The sequence below is a fragment of the Notechis scutatus genome, chromosome 1 (assembly GCF_049901735.1).
Source record: "Notechis scutatus isolate UNSWTSFEM ecotype Mainland chromosome 1, rNotScu1.2, whole genome shotgun sequence".
Classification (NCBI taxonomy): domain Eukaryota; kingdom Metazoa; phylum Chordata; class Lepidosauria; order Squamata; family Elapidae; genus Notechis; species Notechis scutatus.
This window is the reverse complement of record NC_142009.1, coordinates 168,543,928-168,557,433: the sequence shown is the minus strand read 5'-3', so window position 1 is coordinate 168,557,433 and position 13,506 is coordinate 168,543,928. Positions and strand designations below refer to the sequence as shown.

At 37.9% G+C, this 13,506-nt stretch overlaps 1 protein-coding gene across 8 annotated transcripts in view; it reads left to right on the top strand.

Annotated features, from left to right (window-relative positions):
• Positions 1 to 13,506, top strand: part of ADAM23 (ADAM metallopeptidase domain 23) — a 100,153-nt gene that overhangs the window by 82,015 nt on the left and 4,632 nt on the right. For 6 of the 8 annotated variants that reach the window (XR_015746443.1, XR_015746442.1, XM_087949476.1 and 3 more), the window contains one exon: positions 4,246 to 8,085. The exons of the other annotated variants lie outside the window; for them this stretch is intronic. Coding sequence is in view for 4 of the 6 variants with exons in the window: in XM_087949476.1 (XP_087805602.1) it covers positions 4,246 to 4,323 (78 nt within the window). In the remaining 2 variants the exon portion in view is untranslated. Of the gene's footprint in view, positions 1 to 4,245; positions 8,086 to 13,506 lie in introns of those variants that run through there. 8 annotated transcript variants of the gene reach the window in all.

Genomic DNA, 13,506 nt, shown 5'->3' with positions numbered 1-13,506 from the left:
GGAGTGCTAGTTTCTTTTCCTCCATTGTGCAGCTGAGAGCTGTTCTTTCTCTCTTTTTCCTCATTCACTAAGCTCCAGATAGCAACCACGGTGATTCTCACACAGCAGGATAATGATACTGCATGGAAGCAACTTTAGAACTATGACAAATTACTTTCTAATTTTGAAGAGCATTTGCTTCATTCCAGCATAGGCATTTTCTTTGCCTTCTTTATCGAAGGGTTGTTTTTTCATTACAATCTCAAAAGATGTATATTTTCATATTTTGATCTGGTCCAAGTATGTTTTGTATTTTGCTTTGAGTTTCCACTTCTGTCTTTTGGTGTTCATGGAATGTTTATCAAATTCTGTCTTTGAAACCACACATTATAAGATTATTCTAATAAAGTTGGTATAGCAAAATTATCTAGCAAGGCATTGTAAGTAAACATAATTCTGGTAGATTACTTCCTACAAGCATATCTAAATTAGTTGTAATAAAATGAAAATAAAAACAGTTTTTATGAGGACTGAATTCACAATAATTAACTATCCAAGAATCTTTAAAGAATTGCTGACCATATGCAAATTTCATTTATGGGTTGATATACAGGTGAAACTCGAAAAATTAGAATATCGTGCAAAAGTTCATTTATTTCAGTAATGCAACTTAAAAGGTGAAACTAATATATGAGATAGACTCATTACATGCAAAGCAAGATAGTTCAAGCCGTGATTTGTCATAATTGAGGTGATTATGGCTTACAGCTCATGAAAACCCCAAATCCACAATCTCAGAAAATTAGAATATTACATGCAATCAATAAAACAAGGATTGTACATAGAACAATATCGGACCTCTGAAACGTATAAGCGTGCATATGTACTCAGTACTTGATTTGGGCCCCTTTTGCTGCAATTACTGCCTCAATGCGGCGTGGCATGGAAGCTATTAGCCTGTGGCACTGCTGAGGTGTTATGGAAGACCAGGATGCTTCAATAGTGGCCTTCAGCTCTTCTGCATTGTTCGGTCTCATGTCTCTCATCTTTCTCTTGGCAATGCCCCATAGATTCTCTTATGGAGTTCAGGTCAGGTGAGTTTGCTGGCCAATCAAGCACAGTAATCCCACAGTCATTGGTGCTTTTGGCAGTGTGGGCAGGTGCCAAGTCCTGCTGGAAAATGAAGTCAGCATCCCCATAAAGCTCGTCTGCAGAAGGAAGCATGAAGTGCTCCAAAATCTCCTGGTAGATGGCTGTGTTGACCCTGGACTTAATGAAGCACAGTGGACCAACACCAGCAGATGACATGGCTCCCCAAATCAACACAGACTGGAAACTTCACACTGGACTTCACATCTTGCAGTGTGTGCCTCTCCATTCTTCCTCCAGACTCTGGGTCCTTGGTTTCCAAATGAGATGCAAAAGTTGCTCTCATCAGAAAAGAGGACTTTGGACCACTGAGCAACAGACCAGTTCTGTTTTTCTTTAGCCCAGGTAAGATGTTTCTGGTGTTGTTTGTTGTTCAGGAGTGGTTTGACAAGAGGAATATGACATTTGAAGCCCATGTCCAGGATCCATCTGTGTGTGGTGGCTCTTGATGCACTGACTCCAGCTTCAGTCTACTCCTTGTAAAAGGCCCCAACACTTTTGAATGGCCTTTTCCTGACAATCCTCTCCAGGCTGCGGTCATCCCTGCTGCTTGTGCACCTTTTTCTTCCACACTTTTCCCTTCCACATAACTTTCTATTAATGTGCTTTGATACAGCACTTTGGGAGCATCCAACTTCTTTTGCAATTACCTTTTGAGGCTTTCCCTCCTTATGGAGGGTGTCAATGATGGTTGTCAGGTCAGCACTCTTTCCCATGATTGTGATTCCTACTGAACCAGACTGAGAGGCCATTTAAAGGCTCAGGAACCCTTTGCAGGTGTTATGGCTTAATTAGCTGATTAGAGTGGGACACTTTGAGCCTAGAATACTGAACCTTTTCACAATATTCTAATTTTCTGAGATTGTGGATTTGGGGTTTTTATGAGCTGTAAGCCATAATCACCTGAATTATGACAAATCATGGCTTGAACTATCTTGTTTGTATGTAATGAGTTATCTCATATATTAGCTTCACCTTTTAAGTTGCATTACTGAAATTAATGAACTTTTGCACAATATTCTATTGTTATTGTATTGGTAAAACATAAACTGTAAAACTATAAAAATGAGTATTGTAAGCTTTGTCTATATTTTATGAGATCTGAACTCATGCAGTATATTTCTCTTCTTCCAACATGCACGACTTTGTCTGGCATTTTTTCCTATTTGGGAAAAGAGATTTATTTCATGCGAGATCAGTTACAAACTATTTAAAAAACTGCTAGATAAGGTAGACGATACTGGGGTTTTCAGTAGTGGTGGCAAGAATAATGTCTTAAAAAGTAAAGACACCTGCATGAACATAGAGATAGAAATTCATGTTAATGGTATACTTCATAGTGTTATTTCCTAGAGAGGGATTTTATCAGATCAATAGTTGAAGTAGACTATAGCCCTATGTATACTTAATTGAGGGAAAAAACTGTTGGAAATAAACAAGATTTAATTCTGATTAAATATGGAAGAATTGTGAGTAGGAATAGCCTTGTTTATTATATTTACTGCACAAAGTATAGAATTCACAAATTCAACACTTAATTGGCAAATTAAATATGGTAATTTCCATAAGGCTATTTCACATGAAAATAGTAGATGAAAGATGAGGCTATGGTTGGAAAAGAGCCCACAATATGGCCAATTTTTCCATGTATTGTTTCATATTATATACACTGCCAAATGCATAACTTTTTAAATTGTTTTGTTGTTTTTAAGATACACTGTCATTCTAACTGACATTAAAATGTAAGATTACTGTACTATATAATTGTAAATCTATAAAAAATTGTAGGTTTGGGCATTATTTTTAATACATTTTTCATACATCATTAAAACATTTTGGGGTATGAAAACATAGCAAAGGCGTAGTGTTCAAATCTTCATTTTCATAAAGTCCACAGAGAGAACCATTTTAGCTTGTTTTAGTAAAAGCAGTGTTCTGTGATGTCTTTGAGGACAAAAAAAATCATTGTTGCTTAAAATTTTGTAAACAAGATTCAAGAAATATCCTGAGTTGTAACATGAGAATAGAAGAAAAATAACTGACAATAGGACGAATATTGTATACTATGAAAAGTAGCAAATTTGTAGAGTTGAAACAGTCACTTACTTCTGAGAGCAGCAATTGTAATAATTAATGTCTTAGGATAGTTATATCAAATCTGCCAATGGCATGAGTATTACTGTATTACACTGGAATATTCATTCATTGTGATGCAGTATATATTTGGAGATGTATGGCATATACAAAAGCATATATAAAAGCCAATTGAAATATTGTTATAACAGAGCTGTAGCTATAAACTGCATGTTTCAAATATATAGTACAGAAGTATATAGTACAAAAGTGAATGTTAAAGTTTGTTCTTTTGGCAATCATCTATACTTTACTAGCAAAGCAAGTACTAGCAATAAAAACAGCAAAATCTCTTTAATTTGAGCATGCAGTGGAAGAACTAAAGGCTTTTATGTTTCTTAAAGTTAGGGAAATTGTGAAATTCTGTTCTATGTGTTACTGCATGATAAGGTGGTGGTGGAGCAGTGCACACGCACATTGTTAAGACTAAATGCATGACTCCCTTGCTTGATGCCCCACATAAAGCCAGATTATGGGGAAGTTGCATCCAATTTTTGTGTTGCTTTGTAATGCCTTGCTGTTTAGTTATATAGCATATTTATATAAGGCAAGAGAATGGACCTTTATACTAAAAGCTTTTTCTGTGCTAATGACATCAACACAATTTCAATAATGCAATTAACACCTCCATTCTGCTTTAAGAGCCGTATCTGTCTGGAGAAAGAAAGTATATATTGCACATTGCAGTTATGGGCTGACACAAAAGACATCATACATTACAGTCCATTGGATATGTCAGCAGAGTTCTTCTCTATTGTGTGTCCTTAATACTGTACAAAATGCTATGTAGGATTACATTTTCATTTTCATTTAAATATTGCTCTCAGAACTCTGCTTTGAAATCTTTTAAATATGAAACTTTTTCAAGGTTACATGTAGGAAGTCTGAATGTGAGCCCATACTCTAATGTGATGAATATGACTTGTGGTTCCCATATGCCTCACTAGTCTATTTCTTATTTCCTATCTCTCCTTTAATTGGAAGAAATGTAAAAAAGAGAAGATACGATCCAAGTCAACAAGGCATCTAAGAAATTCCCTGGAAGAATGTGGCTGTGCTTGAATGTGGACTCTGGCTATGGAGGCTATTTGAAGCAGCTGGCTCTTCCTGCGGCAGAAGCATACCAGCCATTGTCTACCAGTGGCAAGCGGAGGCATTTGTGAAAGGGCTAAAGGAAAACTGTCCTTTACGGGAGATTTAAATTCAAGGACTTCCTCCACTCATTTCTCTCTTTTTCGGGGGATGTTAGGGACAAAACAAACTTTGGGAAGGAACTATTTCGCCTATTTTTTGTTCTAAACAAAAATGGAACAAACAAACCAAGCGCAATAAGTAAACACTTTCAAACTATTTAAATAGGTAAAGAATTTCTTAATAATTTGATTTCGCATGATGTTTTAATATTAATGGCAGACTCCAGTGGCATGATAATTTCTGAAATGGTGAACTGCATGGCATAAACACAGCAAACGAGCTAGCAAGAGGGTCCCAAATAAAATCTATTTACCAAGAACATGATAGAACAAAACACAGAAGAGCTGATTCTAGGTTTTACCTATGAAACAGAGGATAATTCCTTAATTCTACCTAATATAGGTATTCTTTATTTTGTTTATTTATTGCTTTGGGGCAAACCTCTTTGAGGAATGGCAAATCATACCACATTGAAATATATTTTTTAAAAAGGCTTAGGGGGAAGTCTTATCAAACTCCATTATTACACATTTTTTAAATGTTTCATTCCATAGTAATCTTAAGCTGTACACATTCTTAAAATGTTGCTCCTATTTAATTTTGGGGTAGCACTTTATATTTTAGAGGTTGGGGCATAGTGCAGGGAAATTCCACAAATAAGAGGTATGCTTTTTAAATATGTATGCTTGAAACCAAAAAAAAAAAAAAAAAAAAGGTCCATCCAAAACCAATGTGTATACAATGATTTTTTCTCTCTCTTCAAATGCATTATTTGCATCCATGCAGATATTTTGTATATATTGTAAGAAGCTGACACCCTCTCAAATTAATCACAGAAGTGCCAAGCTTATGTCTTTTTCATTTTGCCGTGTTGTTTTCCTTTCTCAGCCTCATATTGTATGACAGGAAAGAAGCCTAAATAAGCCTTAAGTACTTGTAAAATACTGAGAGCTTTTAACAGGTTAAGGTGTTCTGTGTATTGTTTTATAAAGGCCAGTCTCTCCTCACCCTCAGGACTCCTTTCAGTTTTTAAAAGTGCATATACAGCATCCAGATATCCATATCTTTTTGAATTTATTTCTGTAGTAATTATTTTTCAAAGCATAGCTTTGAACGTTACTTCCTACCAAGCTACATGTGGTTACTGTCATGGAGGATAGGATTAGAAAAAATGACGAGAATATTGCCATGTGCATAACCAGATAACATTGAATCCTGTTTAAACAGAGAAGTGGCATTCATGAAACAATAATTTAGCCTCTTCCCTTCTTCCAAGCATCCAAGCTCTGCCATAATCAAGTTTTTCATCACTTCTCTAATTAGCAAATGTGAAAAGCCATAATGGCAAATTCCAGCAACTAACTAAAGTGTAGTAGAAACAAAGCTTGCTTGTATGGATGCACTTCTGCTGGCCAACCAAAAGTTATTTATTCCAATATACAAGGCAGCATCCCACTCTGGTTTTGTTAGCGCTGGTGCTTGCACCTGCAGTTGTGCTTAGGGGTTTTCTATGCTGGGATGCAGTGTCCATGCTAATTAAGCAATGATGGTCATTAAAGCAGCCATAAGATAACAAACACATTGTTATTACAGTTGCTATGACATCAGAGCAGTGTAAACTCAACCTGCAATCATATCCAAAACTCCAAATTCTTGATTATTCATTGCTATAGAAGACTGCTTTGGAATAAGCTTTAAGTGCATAACGAAAAGCAACTTACTTAAAAGCTTTTTTCCCAGTCACAGGTATTTGGGCATGAGCTATTTATAATTTGGTTAATCATATAGAAATCATTTCAATCTGTATATAAATGTTTTATTCCTTTAAGATATATTACCCATTGTGTATTAGCATTAAAAAACAAAGCAAAGCAAAATCTGATACTTTTCAAGTTATGTTTGAATTTATTTTTAGATTTCCCTGGGTCAGTTAATACTATACCAATGTTTTGGGATGCCTTTCTCCAAGCTTTATTGACAATTGTGTGAATCAAGTGGTTTGGCATGACAATCATTTTTAAATCCATTTGAGTTAACTCATGAGTGAGCAACTTGTGGTCCTTGGGCCAACTGTAGCACCTGAACTTTTATTTATTTGCTTTATTTGCTTGTTTATTTAGACTCAGAACTATTAGAGATTGTGCTGTTGAAATTCAGTGGAACTAAGAAAAATAGCTCCTCATTTTTTTAAATGGGGAATATAAGAAATAAGGGGCACATACCATTTACCATACCTAAATAAGAAAAATACTCTTCCTGAAACTCCAGCTCCCATTACTAATGTGATTTATTGTGCTTATAGTGCAGCATTAGCCACAAAAATGGTAGGCGCTTCCATTGAGCAGGTTGCGGTCATTACATAATCCTTGCAATGTATTGACGTTACTGTTCTACAGTAAATGAAAAAAGCAGTGGAAAGTCTGGAATGCAATTACTGATATTTAAGGTTAATACTCTCCAAAGTCAGCAATGAATTTTACCTTTTCTCCCTGACCTGAAAAACAAATTGGAATAGATTCTATATGTAATGTGCTCAAATCCTCTTTTCCAATATAAAATGGCCCTATAAAATATTTTATGTAATGCCACTTTGTGTTTAAGTATATTGGAGACTAAAATAAATAGGTGTTAAATTTAGGTTTTGTTTTGGGAGAAATGGTAACCACAGTAGACAATGCCATTCAATATGGCTACAAAGGTCAGTCTGTTATATTAAGTAAAATCTTTATGTAATTCACAAAACATTGTAATGTGCGATGTGATTTTTTTTAAAAAATCAGACCACACTGGTCCCCAATTATGTACATATGATAAAGAGTTGGGGTAACATTTTGTTACACTAACAATTTCATAAGAAATACAATTTCTTTTCTAAATTTCTCCTCTGCTGTTCAGTTCTGTATAGATATATTTAAATACACAGATTATGTATAGACTATAAATGATCACACAACCACAAAGCTCACAGAAATGAATTGTCATGTTTTCAGTGGTCCTAGCCTTACATAATCAACCCTGCTAAGATCTATATTTATTTTATAAACATTCATTTACAATATTTTGTAAAGAACATATGCAACTTAATTTTTTCCCCACACGATATTATTGTAATGGTGTTCAACATAATAAAAAAAATCATTTCAGTTGTTATATTTTTGCTTCATTGATAGGATTCAACTCGACAGGAAATGTATGGAAATTTTATATTGCTTATATTGATATGCTGCATGATCCCACTGAATTCAACCAATTCTCAGAGAGGAAAACTCCACTACGCAAATTAACAATATATTCTAGGTGCATGTTAAAATAAATTACATAGAACTGGAGTTGTACAAGATTTTCTTTACTATGCAATGATAGATATTGCACAAACTTAAAATTCAAAGACAACTGTCTGAGGAACTTTACAAAATACTTGAATTATTTTTGATCTAAAAAGCTATCAGTCATTTTCTATTCATTGTTGCTTTCATTAATATTCATATAAAATCGTGATTATTTTTAAGGTGCACAATTTAACATATTTATTTTGTCTGAAGCTAATATTCATATCTTGTTGGCTGCAGATGAATGGGAATTCAGTTATTGTTTTGCATCTTAGTAAATTAGTATTAAAGACTTCATAAACATGGAAATCGGCTTCTGTGTTTTTCTTTCCTGTGCTGTTATTAAATTAAATTTTATATCAGACCTAAATTTCAAGAAAAGGAAAGCTGTTTGATATTTTTTAAATAAAACCATTGGGAAAACAGTTTCCAAATTCACTTGGAATTCACTAATCTCTCCTGTTAGCAAATGTGTAATGTTGGATGTCCTTGTAGTTGAAAGAAGTAAATATTTATGAATATGTAGTTCAGCATATTGTACATGGACCATTATGCATCAAATGAATGTCTTATGGGTTAATAACACCTTTTGGGAGAATCTTAGGACTCATAATGATTCAGCCCTTTCTGAAACTGTAATCCTACAATGGGATTACCTGGAAGTAGCCCCATTGAAAGCAATAGTTCTTTAAACTTGAAATATATAGATTGAAGTATGTTTTTAGAAACCAAAAAGACCCATCCATTCTGGTAAAAATGGGAAATATTTACATACAAGCCATGCCCAGCCAGTCACATGACCACCAAGCCACACCCACAAATTAGGCCACACCCACAGAACCAGTTAGTGGTCCCTGGGATCTAAAATTATGAGTTTGGTGGACCCTGAGGACCAAAAGGTTGGCGACCCCTGAATTAGAGTGCAGATAGTGCATAATATTCTTGAGGCAATTGGAATGTTATCAAATTGTTTTCTTTAAGAATGTAATATAGAAAATGATACATTATTCCTTCCCTTCAGAATTCTCTGATTAGTCATGGTATACATGCAATGACCTGTCTTGATCAAAAACATAATAGCAATAGCACTCAGATTTATATACTGCTTCACAGTGCTTTACAGCCCTCTCTAAGTGGTTTACAGCAGGAGTCTCCAACCTTTTGGACCGCAGGGACCACCAAACTCATAATTTTAGATCCCAGGGTTCTGTGGGTGTGGCCTAATTTGTGGGTGTGGCTTGGTGGTCATGTGACTGGCTGGGCATGGCTTGTATGTAAATATTATATTTATATAAATATTGAATTTTTTTATAAAAAAAGCATCTTTTACCCAAAATCAGGCAAAGCAGGCAGATTAAGTTGCTCACAGAATCACAGATTCATTCAGAGATCTATCTATCTGCCATTGGCTAGCTCAGTCTGTCACATAAAATTTGCTTGCAAGCAAACTCACAAAATTAACTCACAACACACCATGCATGTAAATATTGAATTTTTTATTTAAAAAAAGAGCAACTTTTACCCAAAATCAGGCAAAGCAGGCAGGCAGATTGAGTTGCTCACAGAATTATTCAGTGATCTATCTGCCATCGGCTAGCTCAGTCTCTCAAATTTGCTTGCTGTGAGTCTGCACTGAATTTGCTTGCAAGCAAACCTTCAGTCCTAAGGGTGTGCTGAGCCAAAGATCTAAAGACTAGCTAGAAAGCAAGAAATCCAACCATTTCCTGCTTCCTAGCTAATGTAAATCTCTCACCACAGCAGAACAGATGATGGTTGGAAAAAGGAAAAATAGCAATTTAGCAGGCAAGTTTACCGGGTAAGGAGTGAGTGGGCAGGGAGGGTTCCTGCGGGCCATGTATTTCGGCGCAGCCTGGATTAATTGCTTTAGGAGGGTGCTCTGGGGGTGAGATTTCTCTGCAGCCCACCAAAATTTTCTCGTGGCCCACCAGTGGGCCGCAGCCCACCGGTTGGCAAACGCTGTTCTACAGTATGCTCCCTGACATCCTGGACCTGGGTGTTCAAGACTAGTTTCATAAGGTGGGCATAGGTATATGCACTTCCTTGTCTGTCCTAGACCCCAGTTTATAGGGATCTGGAGAAAATGTGTTTTGGTACTTAAGGTGGCACTGGAGACACTAAATTCAGCTGTGTGGTGGGGGATATCTTCCTTGGGGTTATAATTTCACTTTCCGCTCAAGGGAGGATCCTGAGACCCCTCTGCTGGCTTTGTGAGTGCAAGACCTGGACTTGAGTCTAATGATCCATTAAGAGCTTCTCTGGAAAAGAGCAAAGGTTTGCCAATAGAAGGAAAGTTTAGAGCTGTTTACTATGCTGCTGTAGTTTCTCTCTGAATAAATTCAGCCAGAGCTGGGAAGATCTCGCTTTTTTTTCCTTAAAATTTTATTCATTTTATTCCTTTCTGATCTGTTGGCAAAACAAAACAAAACAAAAAACCCTACCCAGGGTGTTGTTTTTCTTAGAAGGGCTGCTGAATCATCCCTTCAAGCAGAAGCAAATACATAAGGCATGCCTGCAGTTTCCTTCAATAGATGTCACATAACGAATATTTTTCCTCTTGTATACAGTGCTTTACAACCCTCTCTAAGCGGTTTATAGAGTCAGCATATTACTCCCAACAATCTGGGTCCTCATTTTATTGACCTTGGAAAGATGGAAGGCTGAGTCAACCTTGAGCCAGTGAGAATTGAATTGCCATGCCAAACTGCTGGCAGCCAGTAATCAGAAGTAGCCTGCAGTACTGCATTCTAACCACTGTGTCTCCTAGATTTAAAAGGTGAAGTAATAAGATTTCAGGGATGAAACAATCTCAGGACAAGCTAGAGCAGGTGCTTAAATCTGGCCCATGGGCTGGCCTGGAAATATCAAAGGACCGCCTCTGCCTGCCAAACCGGACCACAAGGGACTGCATGTTCCTCTCCCTGTGGCCTGTTTTCAGCCTCCCTAGCCTCCTGCAGCACTCTGCTGGTCAAAAATGGACCAGGCAGCTTGTTTTTGGCCTACAGAGAGCTGTAGGAGGCCGTGGATGCCAAAACGAGGGACAGAAGGGGTGCACCCCACACCCCATTTTGGCCAGCAGGATGCTGCAGGAGGCCGTCCATCCCATTTCCCTCCCTCCCAGAACTATAATGCTTATTTGGCCTTCAACGAAATCCAGTTTGACACCCCTGATCTAGAAGATATTTTGATCCAATAGGCTTCATTACACACTGAAAGCAGAGGAGCATTATCAAGGCCATTAGAGTTTCATGCACTCCTGGCCTTTGGCCCAGATATGGTTACCACATTATAATGTTCAGGATGATAGAGGGAGAATGCTATTAAGAACATAAATGAAGCATAGAAAGAGCATTGTAGAAGCGATCTTTCCCGCTCCCCACTTTACTTCCTCAGCTACTAATTACTACTTGCATATTTTAATCCTACTTTAGACATTATTAACTCATCTCTGTTTAGATCATTTTAATTGTTATTATTACTAGTGGAACAAGTTCCCCTGTGTTGGGACTCTCTCTTTTTTCTAAACATCCCCTTATATTGCGATACACTGTATAAAGGGGTGGGATTCTACCGGTTTGCACCTATTCACTAGAACTGGTTGTTAACATTCTAAGCAGTTTGGAGAATCGGTTGTTAGAAGAAATTACTGGCCTAATCCTGTAAGAAAGGCAGGAAGGAAACATTCTGGTGTTGCTTACAGAAACTGCCTCTCTGTTAACTCTTACTACATTCTTGGCAGGACTAGACTTCCTGTCTCTGGAATTTCTCTGCAGTTTTTTTTTTTCCTTCTTTGCTGGTACTTTGCTTGTGTGGAATTACCATTCAAAGTTACAATGGCACTGAAAAAAGTGACTTATGACTGTTTTTCACACTTATGACTGTTGCAGCATCCCCACAGTCATAAGAGGCCAGGCGAGGAGATGCATGGCTCCATGTGAGTGATATTGAGTTGGCCATGCCAGCCAATAACATGACCACCAAGCCGTGTCCACCCAGTCACATGACCACCAAGCCACGCCCACCAACTAAGCCACATCCACAGAACCGGTTGTTAAAAAATTTGAATCCCAACCCTGAATGTATGTAAGGCAACCCTTCCTGCCCGATGTTGGGTCAACCTCTGATGTAATAAGAGATCCTCGGTTTTTCAGTTCCTGCACATCCTTCAATTCTCGTCTCCTCACCTTGGATGGAGGGAAGAATTCCTCTTTTCCCTGCTGAGCCTGAACTGCCGACTAGCAGCCACTCTGGATGCAGAAACTTTGAGACAGAAAATCCGACTCAGAGAGTCCTGCAGGCTGAGTGAGGTGGGTGGAGACAGCCAGCGGACCTGAGCAGACTCTCTTTCCGATCGCAGAGCACAGAGAACGGGTGAAATTCAACCATCTCAGCCCACCTTGGGAGAGGTGGTAGGGACTATTTGAATCAGTTAAAAAAAATCACGCCAATCACCCCTGGTTGCTATTACTATTATACCAAGCCACGCCCACAGCCACACCCACAGAGCCAGTAGGGAAAAATTTTGAATTTCACCCCTGACACAGAGCAGCTCCTTCCAGCCTCTCCGGCTCAAAAAACCTGAGTCACATTTTCCCCCTACACATTTTCACCTTGAGAACCGGGACCTCTGCCCAGATCCGGGAAATGGCATGGCACAAGGACTGTCCAAAGCTGCCGCTGCAGCCAACGCAGCTTTCCGTAGGAAGGACTGGTGGACGGCACACTGCTATGGGGCGGGAGGGAGGCAGAGAAAGATCCAAAGCGTAGATCTTCAAATTTGGGAGACAGAGCTGTCCTCCTGCATCTGAACAGATTAAGGAGTTGATATGCAAGTGGAAAAGCCGTGGAAAGCCATACAGAGCTTCCTTGCAAGTGGGTTTGCACCTACCGTAGCAAGCGGGAAGGGGCATTTATTTACAGCAGAAGCCATAAGCTTTTCACGTGAGATTTTGTTTTAAAAAGGATCCAATCACATTCAAAACCAACAAATTCTGTGTATAGATCCACTTGGGGTTTATTGGAATTTCTTTCAGGCATACATTGTAAACAGTATTTCTGAAGTTCTGAATATAGTATCTAGGATTTTCCCTAGGAGTGAAACCACTGGTGTACCACAGACCTCTTGTAGCTGCTATTGCACCCGGAGCCAGTCAGATTTAAAAAGAGTCCCAGTGGCTGGATCAAGGTGTCACCAAGTACTCAGTCCCCGATTGATCCATCAAGCATGATCATGCACAGATCATATTCTAATTCAGATCATCCCACAAATCACAATTTATAATGTTAAATAGGTGTGCCATTAGGGATTGAAATGGTATTGTATGCAAAATATGCATTTCTTAACATATTCTCTTGTGCATTCTGTTCAGAGCAAGCACAGAAAACCATGTTCTTTTACTATGCCCTGAAACTAATTTTTTTTCCATAATAAGGCTATATTTAAATATGTAAGCTACAATATGCATTTTAGATCAATTTATAAGTGTATGATGCTCCCACTCCCCCTTTGGCAAAATTGCTGGTGGTGTTTCTCTGCAAAAGCTTAGATTCTCGATGAATCCTCGTCATTTTGATCCCTGTTGAGTCTTTGTGAAAAGACCTTCAAGGTAGTCTTTTTTTCTCCCCATGTTAAATGAATCATTTAAATAGGTTTCTATTTGAAGAAGCCTGTGAGTCAGACATCCTGCTAAACTTGATCTTTTGG